This window comes from Bubalus kerabau, chromosome 2 (genome assembly GCF_029407905.1).
Source record: "Bubalus kerabau isolate K-KA32 ecotype Philippines breed swamp buffalo chromosome 2, PCC_UOA_SB_1v2, whole genome shotgun sequence".
In the NCBI taxonomy this organism is placed as follows: domain Eukaryota; kingdom Metazoa; phylum Chordata; class Mammalia; order Artiodactyla; family Bovidae; genus Bubalus; species Bubalus kerabau.
In genome coordinates, this window is record NC_073625.1 from 199,531,526 (window position 1) to 199,557,489 (window position 25,964).

General features: G+C 47.2%; 1 protein-coding gene across 1 annotated transcript in view; it reads left to right on the forward strand.

The window, feature by feature from the left end:
- The window catches only part of GALNT15 (polypeptide N-acetylgalactosaminyltransferase 15), a 48,237-nt gene extending 38,939 nt beyond the window's left edge, over positions 1-9,298 (forward strand). The window contains exons 9-10 of the mRNA XM_055569975.1: positions 3,339-3,482; positions 5,433-9,298. Of these exons, the coding sequence (XP_055425950.1) occupies positions 3,339-3,482; positions 5,433-5,579 (291 nt within the window). The 3' untranslated portion in view covers positions 5,580-9,298. The remainder of the gene's footprint in view (positions 1-3,338; positions 3,483-5,432) is intronic.
- Positions 9,299-25,964: the final 16,666 nt, after the last annotated feature.

Here is a 25,964-nt window from a genome sequence, read left to right on the forward strand (position 1 = left end):
CCGCGTCCTTCACTATGCCTGGTCCCCCACTCTTGTGACCCGCCCCCCAACCTATAATTGTTTACTTACTGGCCAAGCCTCACAGTATGCAGGATCTTACTTCCCCAACTAGGGATCAAACCTACAGGGGAAGCGTGGAATCCCCACCTCTGCCCTGCTAGGGAATTTCCTCTTTTTCTTTTTATTGGAGTGTAGTTGATCTACAATGTTGTCTCAGCTTCTGGGGTATAGCAAAGTGATTCAGTTCTACATATATACATATTTATATTCTTTTTCGGATTCTTTCCTGTTGTAGCTTATTACAGGATATTGAATATAGATCCCTGTGCTATACAGTAGGGCCTTGTTGTGTATCTATTTTATATATAGTAGTTCATGTCTGCTAATCCCAAACTCCTAATTTATCTGTTCCCCCACCTCTTCCCCTTTGGTAAGCATAAGTTTGTCTTCTTCGAATGTGGGTCTGTTCCTGGTTTGTAAACATAGTAAATGCAGTAAGTCAGAGAAAGACAAATATCTTAAGATATCTGTTATGTGTGGAATCTAAAAGATGATGCAAATGAACTTATTTAAAAAATGGAACAGTTCATCATTTAAATTAAAAATCTATAATCGGAGATCAAAGAAAACTTATGTGCAGGCAAATTCCCACCAGGGCACCTTTTTGAAACCAGTTCAAGACCATTAGCCAACAGAACCAGAGACGGGGACGGCGGGTGACCAAGCAGGGTCTATGGGCACAGAAGCCCCGAGGGAGCGAGGAGACCCCAGAAAGCGCCCCCGTTTACAGCGGTGCCTCAGACCTGTGACTCTGACTGTTCCTGAGACTCCGGGCTGCTGGCGCTGAGTCCCGCCCGAGTAGATGCGCTGCGTCTTTCAGGCATTTAATACGGACCTCTGGGGGCCAAGACTTCCAGGCCAGAGGGGGCTCTTAGGGCAACACAACAGCCGTGTGTGTGTGTGTGTGTGTGTGTGGTGGGAGAAAGGGCTGGATTTGGGCAGACAGCCTCGTGGCCTCAGCGGCCCCCGCCCCACTTGCCGGAGGAGGGGTCACCCAGCTGGCTGCAGGTCTCCGAGGAGCGGCTTCACTCAGCACTCAGCACGTGGTCTGTGAAACTCCTTCCTCAGGGAAAAGGACTTGCACTCCACAGTCAGAAGGGACGCAGAGGGTAGAAACGCCCCTGGGGAAGGGAGGGGAACAGCTCTCCTGGGGCGGGTGCGCTGGAGACCGTCTGTCCACGGATTCCCGGGGGCTCCCTCCGCAGCGAGGCTGGACCAGGGTAGCCGGAAGGGCGGACCGCCCCAGGACAACAGAAGCTTATGACCCGCTGCTGCTGCTGCAGCTGCTAAGTCACTTCAGTCGTGTCCGACTCTGTGACCCCATGGACAGCAGCCCACCAGACTCCTCTGTCCGTGGGATTCTCTAGGCAAGAATACCGGGGTGGGCTGCCATTTCCTTCTCCAGCTTATGACCCGAGGGGCGGCCAAAGGGGGATGATGAACACGACCGGCAGGCACTCTCCCACAGGGGGAGGGTCTCCTTGACCTGAGGTCCTGCACGTGGGCGCACGCGGCTGGCAGGACTGACTAGGAGATCCTCGCTGAGTGAGGGGGAGGTTAGAGGCAGAGTGTGCTTCCAGCATCATATGGGCTCCTGGCTTATCAGGAAGGGCTCCTTCTGTGTGAGGGCGTTTCTTCTCTTCAAATTCCCATCACACAAATACCTGCCCAGGTAATGGGACGCCCCTGTGACTTTGGCCGAGGGTTGGGGGGGTTCACTTCTTTTCACAGCTTGGATGATAACCTAAAAAGTCTAGCCCACCCCCAAGTCTTTCTGCTTTCAGCCTGTGATGGGGCTGTTGCATTAAGCTCTTCTACCCCAAAGGCCTATATTAAAAGCGAACAATGAAGTGTGAGTTCCTGGAGATACTGAGTCAGATAAGCCCCTGAGAGCCTGGGGCCAAAGCAAGAAAATGCTTTCAAGGGTCCAGCCCTGCAGGCAGGACCAGCGAGGCTCTGGGACCCCAGGAGAAGGCCCTGGGCCTGCAGGACTTGTCGGGAAGCAGGCAATCAGGATCCCTTTGTCCCCTTCCGGTTTTACTGTCTAGCAGTGTTCTAGAATCACCAATGGGCACTCACTCCTGGCCCAGAGGACAGAGAGAGCGGTAGGTGAGGAGGCTTTATGACCGTGGAAGCACCTCACCTTCTGGCTGTGTGACGTCAGGCAGGCTTCTTAACCTCTCTGGGTCTTGGTTTCCTCATCTGCAAGTAGGGATAATGGTCTCCCTCATGCAAGAGGAATGTTAGGTTTGGGAGTTAAGATTCTTGGGCTTCCCTTGTAGCTCAGTTGGTAAAGAATCTGCCTGCAGTGCAGGAGTCCTGGGTTCGATTCCTGGGAAGAGTCCCCTGGAGAAGGACATGGCAACCCACTCCAGTATTCTTGCCTGGAGAATCCCATAGACAGAGGATCCTGGTAGGTTCCCAGTCCCCGGGGTCACAAGAATCAGACCCAACTTAGTGACTAAACCACCACCAAGATTCTTGGTGGGAAGGTGGGGATTAGCAACGACTTCTGTATCAAGAAAAACTGTGAACTTGCTAAGCTGAAACCACCATATGCTGTATTAAGTATAAGAAGAAACACACTCTTTTATGTATAAGGAACTAAGTTTATAGCAAAGAGAAATCTCCAGGGACCCTCACAAAACACAGGGCATCCTGCATGGCTTCACCTGGAAGTGAAAGGAAAGTGAGCGTCGCTCAGTCCTGTCTGGCTCTTTGCAATCCCGTGGACTATGCAGTCCATGGACTTCTCCAGGCCAGAAGACTGGAGCGGGTAGCCTTTCCCTTCTCCAGGGGATCTCCCCAGCCCAGGCATTGAACCCAGGTCCTCCCACATTGGAGGCGGATTCTTTACCAGCTGAGCCACCAGGGAAGCCCAAGAATACAGGAGTGGGTAGCCTATCCCTTCTCCATCGGATCTTCCCAACCTGGGAATTGAACTGGGATCTCCTGCATTGCAGGCGGATTCTTTACCAGCTAAGCCATGAGGGAAGCCTGATGGCTTCGCCTATGTTGCGGTAAATAGAATAAGGGAGGAAACTGTCAGAATGTATAAATGTGAGTGTCACGGTAACTGGAGTGAGGCGGTGTCAGAGGTCAGGGCTAGTCCAGCATGGTATCTGTGAACCTGACTATGAGACAGAGCCTTGTTGGCTCCAGCGGAATCTGAAGCTTGCCCCCAGACCTTGGCCCTGTTGCGGTGAGCTCTCCTTCCATTATCCAGCTTTGGACAGGGTCTCCTTCTAGCGGTGCTAACGGCCATTCCCCTGTCCCAGCGCCTGGAGCACACGGGCCGGAGCGCCATCCGCTACAGCGGCCCAGGGCACCTGTGCTTTGACGTCAGGCGAGAGCAGGTGATTCTCCAGAACTGCACCGAGGGGGGCCCTGCCATCCATCAGCAGCACTGGGACCACCAGGAGGTGAGTGACCCACCCAGGAGGAGCTCATGGGGCTGCTGGCGGGCACGTGTCTGCCTCTTCCGAGAGGTCAAGTATTACCGCACAAGCCTGTGTCCCTGGGGCTGAACTTAGTGGCTTGGCACTAAGGCCTCGGGGGGCGGTGAAGCCAACCTTGCAGCCGAGTTATCCGCCAGCATCCAGAAAGGTGCTAATTTCCCAGGTCTCTGTGTCGCTCAGTCTTCATGCACTGGAAAGTGGAGACCCCCTAGCTTTAAAGTTTATCCGCTTTAGGCCTCGAGTAGGACTGTGGGGCGTGTTACAGACGCTGTCAAACCCCGTCAGTGGTGTGCTTTTAGGAGCAGAGGAAAGGCCCACCTCCTGTTCCACAATCAAATAGATGATGGGGTACATCGTACTTTCTTCCTTTGCTAATTTCATGCTGAGCCTTTCCTTATTTTCGTAAGACTTGAATTCCCGTTACCCCAGAGAAAGGCTCTAGCTCCTTTCCAGAGGTCAGCATCCAATAAAGAGGAACTAGGAGGAGTCTAAGTATTTAGGCAGAGTGGGCAGTTTAAGGGTTGGAAGGAGACAGTATTAACAACTGTCTACATTGTTTTTCCTTCACCTCAAATCCCTTCTGACGTGAGCTAGGGTGTAAGGACATGAAAAAACAAATTAATACACACATCTTTTTAAAATGTCTTATCTTCACCTTTTGCTTGGAAATAGTGGAGGTTAAATAACTAATCAGAACGCCATGCATCAGCGCTCTTAAAGCAGGCTGTGAAAGAGGAAAATCATATAGTCTAAGACTTAAGCTGAACTCACGAGAAATGTTGAGAACAAAGCTCTTGGGGTTCTGGCGACAGGTGAGCCCAGGGCTCAGGGGGCCACACGTGCTCAGAGAATTCGTGGAAGCCAAGTTAAGGCCCTTTATGAATGATCATAAAGGATCATTCTAAGCAAGGCCTCTGGATAAGATAGATTTAGAAACCGCATTTAAGCATAATGTGTAAAAGATTAGTGACTAAGATATACCCAGCATCTTTCAGGCATTAGAAAGTAAGACTTTAAAAAAGTATTCTCATCCAGCCATAAAAAGAAATGAGGTACTGTTCATAGCAACACTATTATAGTCAAGAGGCGGAAGCAACCCAAGAGTCCAATGATTGATGAATAAATGAACAAAATACACTATGTGCATACAATGGAATATTATTCCATCTTAAGGAAGAAGGAAATCCTGTCATTTGCTTCAACATGGGTGAAACTTGAAGACATTATTCTAAGTGAAATAAGCCTGTCACTAAAAGGCAAATACTATATGAGTACACTTAATACGAGGTGCATAGAAAAGTCAGATTCATACAAACGGAAAATAGAACAGTAGTTACCTGGCCCGAGGGGAAGCAGGGAAAGGGAAGTTCTCATTTAATGGGTATTGAGTTTCCGTTTTGAAAGAAGAAAAAGTTCTGGAGATCTGTCTCATCACAATGTGAACATACTTAACATGAATACATTTTACACTTAAAAATGGTTAAGGTGGGAAGTTTTATGTTACATATTGTTGTTGTCGTTGTTTAGTTGCGAAGTTGTGTCTGACTCTTTTGCAACCCCATGGACCCTAGCTCACCAGGCTCCTCCGTCCATGGGATTTCCCAGGCAAGGACACTGGAGTGGGTTGCCATGTCCTTCTCCAGGGGATCTTCCTGACCCAGGGATCCAACCTGTGTCTGCTGCTTGGCAGGTGGATTCTTTACCACTGAGCCACCTGGGAAACTTAGGGCTACATAAATTATATTCCATAGTAGCCAAAATACTCCAATTCCCTATCAGGCCAGCTGACAACCCTTTTATCGTTCTCTTAATGACTAGCACAAATTTTAGGCATTTCTTTCTTTGCTGACTGATTGTGAGGGTCTGACTAGTTTTCTTTATATATTTTTTTTTCCTTTTCTTCTCTCCTTTCAGAATGGAATGATTGTTCACATTCTTTCTGGGAAATGCATGGAAGCTGTGGTGCAGGAAAACAATAAAGATCTGTACTTGCGTGAGTGTGATGGAAAAGCCAGCCAGCTGTGGCGATTTGACAACGTCAGCACCATGGATGAACGGTGAACCCCACCCTCAAAAGGAACACAGAAGTGTGGCCATCTCAGCCCAGCCCAAGGAAACTGCAGCGGCATGTGCCGTCCATGAAGCGGGCCCTTTACGTGTGTGCGGTGGCAAGAGCAGAGACGAAAGCTCCATGAGTGAATACGGAAAGTCTTTTCTTCCCGCCCTTTTTTTCACAGGCCACTGTCTCTTTTAGACAAAAAATATGGACCCATTGTCTTCTTGTCTTCATCACTGGTAGATGATCATGGCATGGTACAGAAGATTCTTGGTTTTTTCCCCGCACTGAGCAGTGTACAATTCCTTTTATCTCTGACTAAGGAAAGAAGGGGCTTCTCTGGTGGCTCAGCAGTAAAGGATCCACCTGCCAATGCAGGAGAAGTAGGTTCCATCCCTGGGTTGGGAAGATCCCCTGGAGAACGAAGTAGCAACCCACTCCAGTATTCTTGCCTGGAAAATTCCACAGACAGGGGAGCCTGGCAGGCTGGAGTCCATGAGGTCGGAAAGAGTTGGACACGACTGAGCAACTGAACAGCAGCAACAGAGGAAAGAGGCCTGGCAACACCTTCAGGACGCAACATTCTTACTGATCAGTTTATTCTAAACTGCCTTACCCTGGACTGTCTGTGTTGACAACCATAAAAATTAAAGTGTGAAGAAGGTGCAAAGTTCTGACATCCAAAAACTTGAGAATAAGTTTATGAAGACAAATTTCATGTTCATTGGTTGAACCATAGCTCAGATGAAGGAAGCAAGCTACGCAGAGAAAACAGGATTACAGTGACTTTTGCCCACTTTTCAGCTCAGCCTAGCAGCTGCAGAGAGTCAGTAGACCTGGAGTAAGATGTCTTCATGTTAATGAGAATTTTCTCAGGACTTTCTACCTCCATTCACCCTTGCCCTCACTGTTCTCTAGCTTGATTAACTATAATCAGATTCTCATGCAATACGCTTCTCTATAGTCATTGGTGTTGGGTCAGCTTAGACTGAACACTCCCACTAAAAGGAAGTGTGTGCAGTTGAGAAACTCCTGATGTCCTGTTACCAAGTTTGCGTTGACTGGATCAGAACAAGCAACTTTTGCAAAGAGGCAAATCTCCCTGGGAGGGAACTGCCAGCATCTGAGTCAAAATTCCTTTGAGAGGAACTAGAGTGGGGTGTTGATGTCCATGAGGTTGAAAGGGCTGGGTCTGAGCCCCCAGGAAATGTCTGGTTACCCGTAAAGAGGCCCACGTCTGAACATTCAGCCATAGGAAGAACACATCTTCCTCAGGGCAGAGTTCATGCTGGCGAAAGCCGGATGTCTCTCTTGCTGTGACTTGGCCCACCTAGATGGGACTTAAGCGTTGTTGAGTGGGGTTGGTTCTGCGATTAAGAAGAGGTGGTGCCCATTTCGCTTCCAGATGGAGTTCCCTGTTCACACGGTCAGAGAACTCCCCTCAAAGATGTTCATCTCCTCTGGGCTCTCTCGGGATGCAGTGTGTTTCAGATAACAAACACTGAGCAGGAAGTGAGGGCTTCCAAAAAATATCCGTCAGAACTATGCATCTCTTCTCCACCTGTTGAAGTTAATGGCATGCTGTATTTTTCCTTCCTCAGAATACACTCTGGACTTGGGCAAAGAGCCACTGGCCACATGTGGCTATCTAAACATAAATTCATTAAAATTAAAGAAAATTTAGGCTCAGTTCCTCAGTAGTACTGGCCACATTTCAAGGACTCAAGAGCCACTGTGTTGGAGAGCACAGATAATAGCTCTCCATCCAATAGCTCTCCATTTCATTCCATCATGAAAACAGGCCTGTTGGATAGCGCTGATCTAGACAGATTCATCGTCCAATGGAAAGAAGAGATTCAGCCACCATCTTCTTTCAGACTTGTTTATGTTCAACACAAATTCTCCTAATATCCTGAGGCTGAGACAGAGCTAAAAATTCTCAGATGACAACCTTGGGAAGGGTGTTAATTATTAAAAAATAAAAGCTAAACTAGACTTCTATTTTTAAAATGAACATTGGTATTGGCATTGTTTGGAATTTAAAGTTGCTGGAATAAATTAATATAATTAAATGAAAGGCTGAATTGAATTGTATAAGATGTGCTTGACAGTAATTTACAAAAGGACCCAGATGGCTTATTGCTTAATTGGTTGAACAAAGTAAGAATGTGGTGTTTCTTGCTTCCTTAACCATCCCCATGATTTATTACTTTATTACAGAAATGGCTGTCAACTCAGTCCCTGGCTGGTACTTAAAGACCCTTAATTTAAACAAAACAGATGCCTCCACTTAATTCTCAAAGAAATTCAACCTTCTCCTCATCATAGAGTAATAGTATTCAAATCCTCTTCTCTATGGACTCAGTTCTGATTTTATCTACAGTGATCAATTTAAAAGTAGAGAAACCTGGCAGTCAGAAGATTTGATTCCCAAGAGTTTCACTCGTCCATCTGAATTTTGTAAGACTTTATTGTTTGGGTTTTAAGACTGAATTCACCATCATTAGTAAGCAATGATCGAGACAGATTCATCATCCCATGGAAAGAAGAGATTCAACCACCATCTTCTTCTTTCAGACTTGTTTATATTCAACACAAATTCTCCTAATATCCTGAGGCTGTCCTGCTGTGGGGACAGAGAGTTTTCAGCCAACAATGTTAGAATCAAACACTCTTTATGCTATTTCACAATGAAAGCAGATGTCATCCCTAGAGGGGCCCTGATCTATTTCCTCTTTGGTCTCAATGCATTAATCCCACTGGCCAACTTAGAATCTCAACTCCCACGAACATCAGAAAGTCCCCCAGGCCTGAGCTGATGGTGTGTCGGTCACTGTGCCAGAATTTGACATCATTGGAGGTCACGTTATCGTGCCCACCTCAAGGGGAGCCTTCCGCTTTGCACTGAGAGGCCATGAAAAAGCCAGTTGGGCACCAAACGACCTGTGACCAGTCACTAAATCTGGACACTGCTGTGGGCTGCTTGATGGGCACAGCCCTACATATTGTGGACGCTGTTTATGCTTGTTCTGTAAAGGCTCTGTTAGAAATGCAGCTTGTTGGGCCAAAGCCCAAAGCGCCTACAAGTCCTGCCCTGATTCTTCAAACACTTGGATTTGGGCATATTTTCAATAATTATGTTGAGCACAATAACCAAGGAGGTGATATTTCCAGGATTCTAGAACCCTCTGCTATTTGTGTTAATTATATTCCAATCTCCAATGTTTCTGCAATCTCCTGGTGGCTCAGATGGTAAAGCATCTGCCTACAATGTGGAAGACCCAGGTTCCATGCCTGGGTTGGGAAGATCCCCTGGAGAAGGAAATGGCAACCCACTCCAATACTCTTGCCTGGAAAATCTTATGGATGGAGGAGCCTGGAGGGCTGCAGTCCATAGGGTTGCAAAGAGTCGGACACAACTGAGCGACTTTACTTTATTTCAGTGTTTCTGCAGTTTCAACCTCCTCTTCTGTGAAACGTGCTCTTTAAACAGGGAAGTATGTCCTTAGCACGGCTTTAATATTGTGAGGATCTTTGCTGATATGGTAGTTCTTTGCACAGGTCTGGGATGTTGATATTTTCTCATCACCAAAGTCTCTATGTTATACCAATATGCTATGCTCTCATGAATCAAAGCAGGTCACCTGACTCTTTTGGGGTTAAGAACAGAGTCGGCGTGGTTCCTTCACTCCCAGTGATAGTTTACAAGCTCAGCCCAAACAGATCAGCGTCATGTTTGAAAATTGTTGTTGTTGTTCAGTTGCTAAATTGTGTCCAGTTTTTTCAACCCCATGGACTGCAGCACGCCAGGCCCCTCTGTCCTCCACTATCTCCCAGAGCTTGCTCAAACTCATGTCCATCAGGTCAGTGTGCAATCTAACCATTTTGTCCTCTGTCATCCCCTACTCCTCCTGCCCTCAATCTTTCCCAGCATCGGGGGCTTTTCAAATGAGTCAGCTCTTCACATCAGGTGGCCAAAGTATTGGAGTTTCACTTCAGCATCAGTCCTTCCAATCCAATGAATATTCAGGACTGATTTCCTTCAGGATGGACTAGTTGGATCTCCTTGCAGTCCAAGGGACTCTCAAGAGTCTTCTCCAACATCACAGTTCAAAAGCATCAATTCTTTGGTGCTCAGACTTCTTTATGGTCCATCCCTCATATCTGTACATGATTACTAGGAAGACCATAGCTTTGACTATACAGATCTTGTTGGGAAAGTAATGTCTCTGCTTCTTAATACGCTGTCAAGGCTTGTCATAGTTCTTTTTCCAAGGAGCAAGCATCTTTTAATTTCATGGCTGCACTCACCATTTGCAGTGATTTTGGAGCCAAAAAATAAAATCTGACATTGGTTCCACTTTTACCCCTTCTATTTGCCATAAAGTGATGGGACTGGAAGCCATGATCCTAGCTTTTTTATTGTTGACTTTCAAGCCAGCTTTTTCACTCCCCTCTTTCACCCTCATCAAGAGGCTCTAAAGTTCCTCTTCATTTTCTGCCCTTCAGTTCAGTTCAGTTCAGTCGTTCAGTCGCATCGGACTCTTCGAGACCCCATGAATCGCAGCATGCCAGGCCTCCCTGTCCATCACCAACTCCCGGAGTTTACTCAGACTCACGTCCATCGAATCAGTGATGCCATCCAGCCATCTCATCCTCTGTCGTCCCCTTCTCCTCCTGCCCCCAATCCCTCCCAGCATCAGAGTCTTTTCCAATGAGTCAACTCTTCGCATGAGGTGGCCAAAGTTCTGCAGTTTCAGCTTCAGCATCATTCCCTCCAAAGAGATCCCAGGGCTGATCTCCTTCAGAATGGACTGGTTGGATCTCCTTGCAGTCCAAGGGACTCTCAAAGGTCTTTTCCAACACCACAGTTCAAAAGCATCAATTCTTCGGTGCTCAGCCTTCTTCACAGTCCAACTCTCACATCCATACATGACCACAGGAAAAACCATAGAGGAGTTAAAAATTTCTGAACCATACAGCTAACTCACAGTCAAGTGATATTCCAGAACCCTTGACAAATGCTAAATGAAGATGACAGGGCCAATTCGACTGCAGCTTGGACTTATGAAAGCCTTGTAACTTTACAGTGAAATGTGACCAGCGGGTGGGGCACCTTTACTTCACTGGGCGACCTTCTTGATGGCACTGTTGGCCTTTCTCCTTTAGGAACTGGCCAAGGGTGGCAATGCTTAATGCTTCACTTAAGGCCCAGAAGAGCCTGAAAAGCTGGTTTTCAAGCCATGACTAGTACAGATGCACCAGTGACCCTGTTCAGAGGGTGGAGAAGTGTCTGTTAAGGGGGAGGTGGGCAGCTGTTGGATCGCCCACCCCGCACATTCCCCAAGTCTAGCCACACAGCCACACTGGGAGCTCCCATGGGAGCTGGCAGGCAGGCAGCCCATGGAGAGGATCTATGGTGAGCCTCTGTGTGTGCATGAGCTCAGTCGTGTCCAACTCTGTGCCTCGCTGTGGACTGTAGCCCGCCAGGCTCCTCTGTCCATGGGATCCTCCAGGCAAGAATACTGGAGGGGGTTGCCATGTCCTCTGCCAGGGGATCTTCCCAACCCAGGGATCAAACTTGCATCTCCTGTGTCTCCTGCATTGGCAGGCGGATTCTTTACCACTGAGCCATAGGAGTCTTTTGGAGATGATCCGGGACCTGCAGCCTTGGAAAGCAGCCATAACTAACAGCCAACCGTGAGATTCTATGATCAGAAAACAAATCCTGAGAAAGCCCCAAATTGGATTCTCTCAATCCTAAGTCCCACAGTAAAGTTAAAACACAGTTAACTAAGAAAGAGATGCCAAACTCACCCTTCCACACCAGTCTGTGATAGTGATAGAGTGTTCTGGCCCCACCCACCTCCCTCTAGCCTTTCAGCCTCAGGGAGTGAGTAGCGGCCTCAGGGGTTTTGCCTGTGAGTGCTCAGTCACTTCAGCCATGTCCAGCTCTTTGCAACCCTATGAACTGTAACCCACCAAGATCCTCTGTTCATGGTATTTTTCCAGCAAGAATACTGCAGTGAGTTGCCATTTCCTCCTCCAGGGGATCTTCCCAACCCAGGGATTGAACCAGCATCTCTTATGTCTCCTGCATTGGCAGGTGGGTTCTTTACCACCAGGGCTTCCCTAGTGGCTCAGAGGTTAAAGCGTCTGCCTGCAGTGCAGGAGACCCAGGTTCAATCCCTGGGTCGGGAAGATCCCCTGGAGAAGGAAATGGCAACCCATTCCAGTATTCTTGGCTGGAGAATCCCATGGATGGAGGAGCCTGTTTGGGCTACAGTCCACAGGGTCACAAAGAGTCAGACACGACTGAGCAACTTTACTTTTCTTTACCACTAGCATCAGCTTCTTTGCCTGTGGATTTTCTTCAAAGATAAAAAGGTTGCTTTCTGATGTGGGGAAGGCCAGATGTGCCTAGGAAGTCACCCCCCCCCAACCCCCGCCCACCAGGAGCAATCCTCAATCAATGACTGACAAGAGTTGGAGTATAAATACCTCAGCTCCCCCACTTCTCCAACAGGACAGCTCTGAGGTGCAGATTCTACACCATTTCCCAGAGTTTACTGTGGGGTGAAGCTCTGAGCACCCAAATGGTAAATGGCTTGATTGGCTGCAATCCTTTCCTCACAGCCCAACAGGTGCTTCCTAAGCTCACCTTCCAGACAAATCACTTGCCCTAAAATCCTTATCTCCTTGTCTCCTAATAGGGAAATCCACCCTAGAATGTATGGCCTGTCCACTAACAGTTTCTGCCTACAAGAGTCAGTTTGCTCATCAAATTCCATTCTTTGCTTATTTATAGTACTCCCACCCCACGCGCCAAATACTCCTACTCCCTTGGACTGAAATTATCTCACCAAACTGCAAGACCAGCATATGGGCTTCCAGGAAGCTGTGTCCCCAGGGAAAGAGACTGAGGAAGGGGCATGTGGTCAGTCCTTATCCCAAGCTCATCTGAAGTATTAGAGGTCCTTCCTCCTTGAGGACTAATGAGTGAGAAGCAGAGAGAGGCCACTCGTGTTCCGCTAATTGATGCCCCTCCTTGTGGAAACCTGAAGACTAGGGAAGCAAAGTTCCTATGCAACACAGAAAATTTCCCTCTCATATTCCAGTTATTTTTCAGTAACTGGTACATACCAGTTATTAGGAGATATTAGGTATCACCTGAAAGTTAGAAGTAGAGAGCATGATAGCTCTCCAGAAGAAAGTGGAAAAGAAGGGTCAAACAATATCATGAACATCTAAAGAGCAAGATGGTCAAAAACATATTCCTAGTGGGGGCAGGAAGGGTTACCAGAGGGACTTTCAGAATTGTGTCTAGTCCTCAATCTAAAACTTTATTTCTATCACCCCAAACTTTCAGCCAAGCCTTCCACACTGACCGTGTCCTGTGCTGGGGGATGGAAACCACGGAACTGGGCTGAGCCCCTATCTGGGACAGAGCCCAGAAAGAGCAGCCTCTGCAGGCCAGACAGATCCAGAAAGGCTGGGCCTCGGGAATCAGGGCAACACTGATACAGAGAAGAACAGACACCAATTCTAGCTTCACATCATCGCACAGTGCCGATCAGGATAAATGCACTTGGGCCAGATGGCATTTTAAAATTATAACTTAAAGTTTTAAATTATATTTAGTATTTATTCTTTTTCTCCAGAGGCCTAGATAGTATATATTTTTGGCTTTGCAGCCACATGGTCTCTTCCCTGACTCTACCACTCTGCCCTTGTAGCACAAAAGCAGGCAAGGTCAATAATAGGCAGATGCGCATCCCTGTGTTCCAATAAAACTTTATTTACAAAAACAGGTGGTGGGGCCGATGTGGCTCACAGGCCTTGTTTACCACCTCCTTCCAGCTGCAGAAGGAGACAAATGATAGATCCTTTAAAAACAGAAAACCGTTCCCAAAGAAACTGTGACTAAAGGTGGAAAGTTTAAAAATAGGGTGTTTTTACATTATAAATAACCAAAAAGGAAAGAAAACACAAGAGGGAAAAAAACAGGATCTAATTGTAAACAGACTCCAATCCTTTTTAGAATGAAATAGAAATAAACAAATGACTCATTTTTTTAAATCAAAATATAAAACATTGACACTGTAGCTGTCAGCTGCCTTTCCTTGGACGCACAGATGCCTCGCGCCTTCCCTGTTGACAGGTCAGGCAGGGTGAGCTTCCTAAATGAGACCACGGGCAGCATCAACAAGGAAGGGAGGGGTGCTAAGGAGCAGAGTACCTCTCAGCATCTCAGCCAAGCCAATGGGATTCAACTGCAGGAACAGATGAAATCTGATGTGTTTCTAGGTTATGGTGGTGAAGACACTCACAAAGGACAACACACACCCTCCCTGCCTTCCCCCAACAAGATTCCCTTGCAACTGGGAAGTGAGGACAATCAGATATGAGCTCCTGCGTGGAGCAAGAACCATGGCCTCTGTGTATTTACATAAACTCTGATCCTTGGCAGCCCATTCAGCCAGACTTCAGCACACAAGCTGGAGTCAAGCCCTCCCAATAGCAGGGCTCGCAGCCAGCTGCACGAGGCCAATCAGCCTCCCTCCTTGTGCTCCTGAGCCAACACGGCCTGTGGAGTGTGTTGCGAGGCCAGATCCAGGGGTACCTCTTGCCTAGTGCAATCTGCATGCAAAGCTGCCAGCCCATCATGCCCTTTGAGAGCTGGTGCCCGCATGCCCAGGGCTGGCTCCTGATAAACAGCCTGGGGACGCCTCCTCCCCCCACACAGACAGCTCAAAGCGCCTGACCCCATCTCTGCTCTGCAGGTCGCTGACCCGGCCTGTCCAGCGAGCCTTCACCAAGCACAAGGGACAGGCGTCCCCATCGCTCCGACTGCCCAGAGAGGCGCCGCTGAGCATGCTGACCTGCTGTGGAGAGGTCTTGTTTTGTTCCCGCATGCTGGTCAGATGCCTCATGGAATGGGAGGATGAGGAGCCCCTCTTCCTACTCTTTACCGGGAATGCTCTTTCCTTCTCCAGTCAGCTCTTAAGAGTACCTTAACCTCTCTCCCCAGAGGCCTGTGCCCAGGGCTCTAGGCAGTGGTTGCTTTGCTGGGTGGCGGAGCTGCTACCATCTCCCCGAGGCTCCAGCCCTTGACAGAGACATCTCCGCACGGACTGTCTGAGCAAAGGCCTCCCAGCTTTTGAGGTCGGGTCTCCAGCCCCCTCCTCAAACCGGTCTGCTACATCCTTGCATTGCCTCCCTACCCAGCTGGCCTGAGACTCACTGGTGGGGCCCAGATGGGGACATGGTGCCACTGCCTTACGATGGCCCCTGGCCAGCACTGCTGGTCAGTCTGGCTCATGGTGGAAGTCTACCCCCGACTGAGCAGAGCAGCAGGCTTTCTTCAGGAAAGAGCCATGGTCTGCACTTCCTCGTTCCCCCTTAAAAGTAAGTGAAAGTGTTAGTCACTCAGTTGTATCTGACTCTTCGCAACCCCATGCACTGTAGCCATCCAGAGACTCCTTTGTCCATGGGATTCTCCAGGCAAGAATCTGGAGTGGGTTGCCACTTCCTTCTCCAGGGGACCTTCCTGACCCAGGGATCGAACAAATTCTCCTGCATTGGCAGGCAGATTCTTTACCATCTGAGCCACCAGGGAAGCCCCTGTTCCCCCTTCAGTTCAGCTCAGTTGCTCAGTCATGTCCAACTCTATCTGACCCCATGAACCGCGGCACGCCAGGCCTCCCTGTCCATCACCAACTCCCGAAGTCCACCCAAACCCATGTCCACTGAGTTGGTGATGTCATCCAACCATCTCATCCTCTGTCATCCCCTTCTCCTCCTGCCCTCAATCTTTCCCAGAATCAGGGTCTTTTCTAATGAGTCAGCTCTTTGCATCAAGTGGCCAAAGTATTGGAGTTTCAGCTTCAGCATCAGTCCTTCCAATGAATATTCAGGACTGATCTCCTTTAGGATGGACTGGCTGGATCTCCTTGCAGTCCAAGGGACTCTCAGGAGTCTTCTCCAACACCACAGTTCAAAAGCATCAATTCTTTGGTGCTCAGCTTTCTTCACAGTCCAACTGTCACATCCATACATGACTACTGGGAAAACCACAGCCTTGACTAGATGGACCTTTGTTGGCAAAGTGATATCTCTGCTTTTCAATATGCTATCTAGGTTGGTCATAACTTTCCTTCCAAGGAGTAAGCGTCTTTTAATTTCATGGCTGCAATCACCATCTGCAGTGATTTTGGAGCCCCCCAAAATAAAGTCTGACACTGTATCCACTGTTTCCCCATCTATTTCCCATGAAGTGATGGGACCAGATGCCATGATCTTCGTTTTCTGAATGTTGAGCTTTAAGCCAACCTTTTCACTCTCCACTTTCACTTTCATCAAGACACTCTTTAGTTCCTCTTCACTTTCTGCCATAAGGGTGGTGCCATCTGCATATCTGAGATTATTGATATTTCTCCCCGCAATCTTGATTCCAGCTTGTGCTCCTCCAGCCCAACGTTTCTCATGATGTTCCCCCTTAGCACTTACCAAAGGGCTGGATGCTCAACTCCATGGATTCTATCACAGAGGGAAAACCAAGAAGTGTAGTACAGATGAATGATGTTTCAAGAGATTGGAGAAAAATCAAGTAGGAAAAACTTTCTACACTAACTGGGCAAGAGACAATAAGACGTCTGCGACAAACATATGTACCCGTCATCAGAAATAACAGCAATAGCAGCCACAGGCAATGAAGCTGTGCTTAACCCTTAACTCACATTGTTTCTTGTTATATTCACAATAGGCCAACAAAGTAGGTACCATTATAATCCTCATTTTATATTATCCCATTCTATAGTTGAAGAAAGAAAGGCTTACGTGGATGAAGCAATCTTCCCAAGGCCACAAACCAAGAAAGGGATGCAGTTAGATCACAAGCCCAGGTTTTCACCTGGTTCCAAGGTCTTTATTTTCAACCTCTACATCGTATTGATAGTTTACGGTGAACGGTGTTGGATTCATGATCTCTGAAGAATAAGATTTAGCTTTGGGACCAGGGACCAGGCTTGATCACTCAAGAGCATTTGTGTAACAGAGTCTTATTAAAGTGTGAAAAGGGACAGAGGGAGTTTCTGACAGAGACATCAGAAGAGGGACATCAGGAGAGTGCCCCCCTCACTAGTCTTTGCAAGGCCTTATACACTTTTACCAGACCCACTGCACAACATACATCTTAAATTAACAAGGTTAGAACTAACAAGAGAAAGGCCTTACCAGACCCACTCCCGTCGGGAGCCGGCGTGAGGCACTCCGCCCGTGGCAAAGGTCATGAGGAAGGAGGCTCGGCATACGCAAAGGCAGGATCGAGCCTCAGGAGTCCCCCTGGAAATCCTCGAGCATCTACCCCCAAAACCAGAGTCTGCCTACTTTCTGCTTTGTGCTTTCACCTACACCTCTGACTTTACGGGAGGCTGTCCCCCACCACCTCTCTCTGAAAAAGAGTTAACTTCGAGCTCCAGTTAATAAAGTTCCTGGGCATGACAGGAGTGTTTTAACCTACAAACTCCTCTGAAGGTTCTCTAGCCTGCCTGACAGGCTTGTCTGGCCACATGTGATTGCTCACAGCCTCCCAACCGTGAGAGGCACGAGATGCTTTAAACCTTCTAAAAACAGGTTCCTTAGAAAAGTTAGAAAACCATTAGTATAAGTATAGTGGGCTGATTAGAAATTGTACTGGTGAAGGGTTTTTCATTTGTTGAGCCAATGTTTACTGCTAAGTCTCCACATCCCCTGTCCTTATACACATTAATGAATATATAGAAGAAATAAGTATTAACCTTTGATATTAATCACGTTGGACCTTAGGCTAAGCAAATTCTTTCCTTATTTAAAATCCACTACACCCTCACCCTATAGGAATGTAACTTTATCTGGTACCTTCGGAAGGTGGCATCTGTTTTAAGAATAATCACCCCTGGAAAAATAAGTGTTCTGGTTGACTGACCGCTGTCACAAGGAGAGGGTCATAAATTGTCAGCAGGCCCCCTGGCCAGAAGATGATGTAACACCCCTAAGACCTCTGTATACATTTGTATGAAGCACCTGACTTTAATAAAAGTCAGGACTGCCAACCCCACGTGACTTTTGTATAACATCTCAGTGTATAAAAACAGACCCTGGAAAAATAAAAAATGGGATCAGTTCCTCAAAAGACTGGTCTCCCCATGTCGTTCTTTCTCCCACCTTCTGGCTGAATCCCCATCTGGAATGTGGAGGCTCGTCAAGCCTACTAATTATGCCTGGGCTTCTAAGATCTGACCAGGGAGGCCTTAGTGTCTCCTCTCCTTCGGGAGAACGGGAGGACGCCTGCGGCCTATGTAGGTGACGTAAATTCCTTGCCTTGGAATTTTATTGGCTTTCCACGTAAACCAAGTTATTCAGCCTCTTTTCTCCACTGAATTTTTCTCACTGAGCTATCCTTATTCTATTACTCTTTATATCTCTAATTAATATTTAATTAAAGCTATCGTATCCTGATCGCTGAAGCCATCTCCCCTTCGAATTCCCTGGATCCACCGGGGCTGGACCCCGGCACACTCCCACAACACACATCTTAAGATAATAAGTTTAGTCAGAAGGTTCTTGTTAAGAAGAAAAAACATGTCCTCGAGCAAAATAAATTGCTCTTATATAATCATTAGTACTGAGGACGTCCACCCAGGGATGCCTTTTGTTCACCTTTTGATTTTGAGGGGAGGCTATGTGGCTCAGCTGAGCCACAAGGGAAACCAGTGAAGTGAGTGAAAGTTTCTCAGTCGTGTCTGACTCTTTGCAACCCCAAGGACTATACAATCCATGGAATTTTCCAGGCCAGAATACTGGAGTGGGTAGCCTTTCCCCTCCCCAGGGGATCTTCCCAACCCAGAAACTGCACCCAGGAATCCCACATTGCAAGCGGATTCTTTACCAGCTGAGCCACAAGGGAAGCATGCTTTCGAACTGTGGTGTTGGAGAAGACTCATGAGAGTCCCTTGGACTGCAAGGAGATCCAACCAGTCCATCCTAAAGGAGATCAGTCCTGGGTGTTCATTGGAAGGACTGATTCTAAAGCTGAAACTCCAATACTTTGGCCACCTCATGCAAAGATTTGACTCATTGGAAAAAACTCTGATGCTGGGAAAGATTGAGGGCAGGAGGAGAAGGGGATGACAGAGGATGAGATGGCTGGATGGCATCACCGACTCGTTGGACATGGGTTTGGGTGGACTTCGGGAGTTGATGATGGACATGGAGGCCTGGCATGCTGCGGTTCACGGGGTCGCAAAGAGTCAGACACAACTGAGCGACTGAACTGAACTGTGTGGCTCAGACAGTAAAGCGTCTGCCTGCAATGTGGGAGACCCAGGTTCAGTCCCTGGGTTGGGAAGATCCCCTGGAGAAGGAAATGGCAACCCATTCCAGTATTATTGCCTGGAAAATCCCATGGACGGAGGAGCCTGGTGGGCTACAGTCAATGGGGTCACAAATGTCAGACACGAATGAGCGACTTCACTTTCACTTTCACAGAGCTTAAGGGAAAACATGAGTTGTTTTGTTGCGTAATCATTAGCTCTGGGCTTAAAGAAAGTCTTAAAGATTGTTGTCATAACAACTCAGAGTTTAAGAAAAGAACATCTTAGGTGACTAAGACAAAGAAACGTATAAAAAAAATTTTGTCCCTTTCTCCTCCTTGAGAGCCCTGGAGCCCTTCCTCCTTGAGGGTCCTGGACTCCTTATCAACCTACCAGAGGATTATCTCTCTCAGTATTGCCTCCCAGTGTTTGTTACAATGACCTAAACAGGAATGGGTGAAAGTAAGAGTCAAGTTGTTTTCAGTTCAGTTCAGTTGCTCAGTCGTGTCCGACTCTTTGCGACCCCATGAATCGCAGCATGCCAGGCCTCCCTGTCCATCACCAACTCCTGGAGTTCACTCAGACTCACTTCCATCGAGTCAGTGATGCCATCCAGCCATCTCATCCTCCGTCGTCCCCTTCTCCTGCTGCCCCCAATCCCTCCCAGCATCAGAGTCTTTTCCAATGAGTCAACTCTTTGCATGAGGTGGCCAAAGTACTGGAGTTTCAGCTTTAGCATCATTCCTTCCAAAGAAATCCCATGGCTGATCTCCTTCAGAATGGAGTGGTTGGATCTCCTTTCAGTCCAAGGGACTCTCAAGAGTCTTCTCCAACACCACAGTTCATATTAGGATCTACCAAAATTTAGTCAGTTTAATGAGTTTGGAAGCAAGTAGGAATAACCGGCTCCCAGGGGATGATGAAATGGCACTCTTGAGTCATTTCACACGCCCTGTTCAGAGGCAGGAAGTTCCCCACTGGCTGCAGCAGCTCGCAGACCTCATTCATCGACGGGCTCTTGCTGCCTTCCGCTGGCCATCCCTGTTGGCTTTGCATTCTGGCATCCATCCCTTCATGGTTACAGGATGTCCATTCCGACACCTACCATGACATCCTTGGCCCAGCATCCCAGGCAGGAAGGAAGAGAGGGGGCAGAAGGAGGCTCTCCTCCAACATCTTTGTGTTGAGAGAGATCTTCCCCTGACCTGCCCCCGACTTCCTATCAGTAGACTTCCCTCTGCCTCATTGGCCAGAGCTGGGTCACATGGTCACGGAAAGTCCCTCACAAAGAGGACAGGGCTGGGCACCCTGCTGCTCAGAGCTCACGGGGGCTCTGCCAGCCGGGAAGACGGGAGGTTGACTGGGGCAGGGCCTGTGTTTGCCGCTGAGACAGCGCCTCTCTCAGGCACGACTGGGCTCTGCTTCTGCTCTTTATCATTATGAAAGGAAAACTGCCCGACCCTGAGTCCAAGACCCACAGCGTGCTGTGCTCACAACTCCTGGGTGTTGTCCAACCAGCTCTGGCCCCACCTCACAGTGTGGGGTGCCTGGCATGCAGATCCCGCCCGCCACCCCTGGGGGCTGCTCAGACAAGCTGAGAGGTAAAGGCGTTTGACCTCTTTTCTCACACACCTTCTGGAAAACACTGTGGCCCTGAGCACTGGCCCGTAAAACTCTTTCCCTTTACTCCCATCCAGAGAAGGCAATGGCACCCCACTCCAGTACTCATGGATGGAGGAGCCTGGTAGGCTGCAGTCCATGGGGTGGCTAAGAGTCAGACACGACTGAGCGACTTCACTTTCACTTTTCACTTTCATGCATTGGAGAAGGAAATGGCAACCCACTCCACTGTTCTTGCCTGGAGAATCCCAGGGACAGGGGAGCCTGGTAGGCTGCCGTCTATGGGGTCACACAGAGTCAGACACGACTGAAGTGACTTAGCATAACATAGCATTACTCCCATCTCTGAGAGGCAGGTTTCCATTGCTTTCTAAACGAAACATAAACAGCAAGTAAGTACAGCTTCTGAATGTGAGGAGGGAATGTCCCTTGGGATTTATAATGACTTTCCTCCTGTTTTGTGTATGATATAGGAATTTGTTAGGGGGATTTCATTTAAAACAACAGTTTCAGCCTCCTAACTCATCTGCTCCTCATGAGTGGCAGAACTCATTACACGGCAGTTGTCAAGGGGCCTCTGGATTTCCTCAAGGCTTTCTCATAAGGCAAGTGCTTAAGACAAAATCCTCTAGCCCTTTGGTCCTAATCCTTGTCTTCTTTGCCCGGTGATTAACCAGAAGGTGCGGCATCTGCTGACACCCACAAGAACTGAGTTGGCAAAGTGAAAACCTTTCTGTGCTCTGACGAGTTGCAGCAGCTGAGCTTTAGGAGGCCTGCAGAGCTCAAAGTTAAGCTTCTGAATGATAAGTTTGCTGTTCGCGTCCCAGGTTACATTGCTCTTTCCAGAGTGAATTCTAGACACTTATGGTCACTTTCCAAATTAAAAAGAACCAAGTATTTCTTGAATCTCTGTCATGTATCAAAGACATGGCTAGGTCCTCATCCCATGTGTTTTGGGGAAGCTAAGCTTGGATGACCTTGATGAGCCATCCATGAATCAGAAAATTGCAAAACATCATCTTCACTGCCTATTATGTCAGCGCAGACTCAGACGGAGTTGGATATGTACTCTCTGGTTTCTGGGAAGGCAGAGCTATTTCAAAAACAATTCCAGGAAAGTAAACGAACAGGCTTCTTAAGTACACTTGCCAAGTGGGACACAAAATAGACTTACATTTGTAAATAATTATTTTTTTTTCCAAAATTGCCACAGCAACAGGCCCAGCACCCAGTGACCCTCCAAATACCTATGTGTGATGTAAAAATTCACCTACATTCAAATAATTCCCAGGTGTTTCTCCAGCCTCGACTCCTCCCTTGAACCTCAGATTCATTCATTCAGGCACCTTCAATCTTTCCTACAGTTCAAGTGATCTCGCTAAAATGCTTCCCTTGATGGAATCCCCTCTATGGCTCCCCCATTATTTTCAGAGTAATACTATGGACCCCCAGCATAGCGTGCCTACAACCTCCTTGCTAGCCTAGCCTTTAGCCTCTGGACTCACCAGCTGCCACTCATCCCACTGTCTCCAACATGTAGTCCCTAATACAACGCTCTTCCTTTTGTACCTGCTTTTGATATGCTGTTCTCTTTACCAAGCATGCCCTTTTCTAGGGAACCCTCCTACACTGTCAGCAGGAATGTAGGTTGGTGCAGCCCCCTCCTCAAAAATCTAAAAACTATAGGACGCTGATGAAAGAAATTGAAGAGGACACAAACAGATGGAAAGACATACCATGTTTTGGATGGGAAGAATGAACATTGTCAAAAATACCCAAAGCAATCTACAGATTCAATGCAGTAAAATTACCAACAGCATTTTTCACAGAACCAGAACAAAAACGTCTTAAAATTTGTCTGAAGACATAAAAGATCCCAAACAGAGAAAGCAATTTTGAGAAAGAAAAATGGAGCTGGAAGAATAAGATTCCCTGACTGAAAACTATCCTACATAGTTACAGTCATCAAAAGAGTATGTCACTGGCAGAAAAACGGACATATAGATCAATGGAATAGGACAGAAAGGCCAGAAATAAACCCACACGCCCATGGCGAGTTAATTTACAACAAAAGAGATAAGACTCTACAACGGAGGAAAGACAGTCTCTTCAATAAGTGGTGCTGGGAAAACTGGACAGCCACATGTGAAAAAAGGAAATTAGAACACTCTTCAACACCATACACAGAAATGAACTCAAAATGGATTAGAGCCCCAAATGTAAGACTGGACACTAAAACTATCAGAGGAAACCAGAGGCAGAACACCCTGACATAAATTGCAGCCGTATCTTCATTCCACCTCCCAGAGTAATGGAAATAAAAACAAAAATAAACAAATGAGACCTAATTAAACTCAAAAGTTTTTACACATCAAAGGAAACTATAAACAAAACCAAAAAACAACCCACAGATTGGGAGAATATGTTTGCAAATGATGTGACCGACAAGGGATGTTTCCAAAATTTACAAACAGCTCGTGTGGTGTAATATAAAAATAAACAACCCACTCAAAAAATAGGCAGAGGACCTAAATAGACATTTCTCCAAATAAGACATATGGATGGCTAATAGGCATATGAAAAGATGTTCAACATCATTAATTATAGAAAGTAAAGAAAGCAAAGTCACTCAGTCGTGTCCAACTCTTTGCAACCCCATGGACTGTAGCCTACCAGGATCCTCCATCCGTGGGATTTTCCAGGCAAGAGTACTGGAGTGGGTTGCCATTTCCTTCTCCAGGGGATCTCCCCAACCCAGGGATTGAACCCAGGTCTCCCGCATTGTAGGCAGACGCTTTACTGTCTGAGCCACCAGGGAAGCTCATTAATTACAAGAGAAATGCAAATAAAAACTACATTGGGATATCACCTCACACCAGTCAGAATGGTCATCATCAAAAAATTTATAAACAATAAATGCTGGAGAGGGTGTAGAGAGAAGGAAACCCTCCCACACTGCTGGTGGGAATACAAATTGGTGTGGCCACTGTGGAGAACAGTATGGAAGTTCCTTAAAACACTAAAAATAGAGCTGCCATCTGATGCTGCATCCCGCTCCTGGGCGTACACCCAGAGAGAAACAAGATCGGAAAGGACACGGGCAGCCTAGTGTTCACTGCAGCACCACGAACAATGGCCAAGACACGGGAGCAACCTACCCTCCATCAACAGATGAGTGCACAGAGAAGACACGCGCACGCAGACCACAATGGGATATTACTCAGCCACAAAAGAGAATGAATAAAATATGAGCTATTTGCAGCAACATGGGTGGACCCAGATATTGTCATACTGAGTGAAGTAAGTCAGAGAAAGACAAATGTCATATGGATACTGCTTACATACTGAATCTAAAAAATAATGATACAAATGAACTTATTTGCCAAACAGAAATAGACTCACAGTCTTAGAGAACAAACTTATTATTTGTTCCCTACTGGGGGAAGGGGAGGGGGAGGAGAATTAGGGAATTTGGGATTAGCAGAATGAATAACATCAAGGCCCTGCTGTAGAGCACAAGGAACTATATTTGATATCCTGTGATAAACCATGATGGAAAAGAACGTATACATATGTATAACTGAATCACTTTTCTGTACGATAGAAATTACAACATTGTAAATCAACTATACTTTAATAAAATAATTTTTAAAAAAGAGTCCCCTTTTCTCCTCCTTTCAGCTTGTTCTTACCACACTTGACAGTTCATGTAGCATCTCCCCAGAGTCCTCCCCCAGCCCCAGGGCTGGGCTAAGCACCCCTCTTCTGGGGAGCTGGGTATGTGGCTCTGCCTGAACATGGACCGCTCTGTACTGAAAGGATCAAACACATGTCTCCTCCACTAGTCTAGAGTTTTGCCCATATTTTTACCTAGAGTCCCTAGCTCAGTATCTGACTCTTGTTAGACACGTAACACACACTTGTTGAATTTTAAGGGAAGTGATAACAACGTGTTGGCGTGTGTACCTTGAGTCAAGTAGAGTGAATGCAAAAAAAAAAAAAGTTACAGAACTTCAATTTAAGAGCTCTTATTTGAGGTCAAATTTAAGAAGACTTTGGGAACTTCCCTGGTGGGCCTGTGGTTAAGACTCCACACTTTAACTGCAGGGGGCATAGGTTCAACCCCTGATCTGAGAAATCCCACATGCTGTGCAGTGTGGCCAAAAATATATGTATATATTAAGAAGATGTTGTCCTGATTACTTTTTAGTCTTCCAGACTCTAGATTAGGAGGCAAAAATTCTAAATAAGCTAAAACAATTTTTTTAAAAAGAATTCACAAGTCTAGTTCTTTGGAATCAAACTTTGCCAAAGGAGTATCATCTTTAAAAAATAAAAAATGCATAAAGGCACACGAATCAGGCAAGTCAGTGTGCTGACTATAGAAGCAGACTGTGTGAAATTCATTCCTTTAAATAAGGACACCAAGGAGAAACGCTTCAAAGCCTGGAAATGATGAGCCGGAAGGTAACAGTGCAAAGGACGAGAAGTAAGCCCTCCAACCTCACATGGAAGACCTGGCCTTCTACCCCGAGTCTGTGGGGTCCCAGAGCAAACCAAGGAGATGAAGATACACTGAGGACTCTGGTTAAACATGGAGCAGTGGATTCCCCGTGGAGGGAGGGTTCTTATACAGTAGCAGAATAAGCGTAGCGGCCATGCATACAGTTCCCAAACTCAAACGCCTCCCTCAGGGATAAGAGGGTGTAGGGGGCCTAATCCTGTGAGTGCAGGGTGCCTCCCCTGGGTGGAGTCTGAGTTTGCAAGGCTGGCACAGCGTAGAGGCATCAGAGGCCAAGTGGGCATCTACTTTTTGGTCTACACGAGTGACTTCTGAATCTTCTTCATTAACACGGGGAAGGTCTCTCTGAGCCTGGACTTCTGAACTCAGGATCTGGAAATACTGCTTCTCCCTGAGCCTCTCTGGTAACACAGAAGATTTGATGGGAGGGTCCTGTGTCCATTATTACCTCCAGGATATTCCCAGGGGCAGGAAATACTTCCTCCGGCCATCAGCTGCCCCACGCTGGATGTTTGGGACATCCTCTGCCCTCACTCACTCCACAGCCACTGGGCTTCTGTGCTAAGTTGATCCTGGGGATACGCTAGAGGCTTGTCATCCTCTAGGGTCCTTCTGGGAAGCCACAGATTCACTCCGTCCTCGACAGGCCCCTCACCCCTACCTGGGCTGGCCCAGCATTCTTTTGCTTTACCCCAGCTCCGTCCCACCTCAAGCTGGGCATGGCCAACCTCTGAGACAGTGGGGAGGGGCATGGTGAAAGTTTCCCTCTGGCTCCTCAAGGAAAGCTTCAGAATCTCTGATTCTGCCCCCAAGTCCCCTCAGAACCTAGATTTTCACTTGAATTTTTATTTTTTTCCCCAAGGTCAGCACTACCGACTAGATGGGCCTAGGCGTCT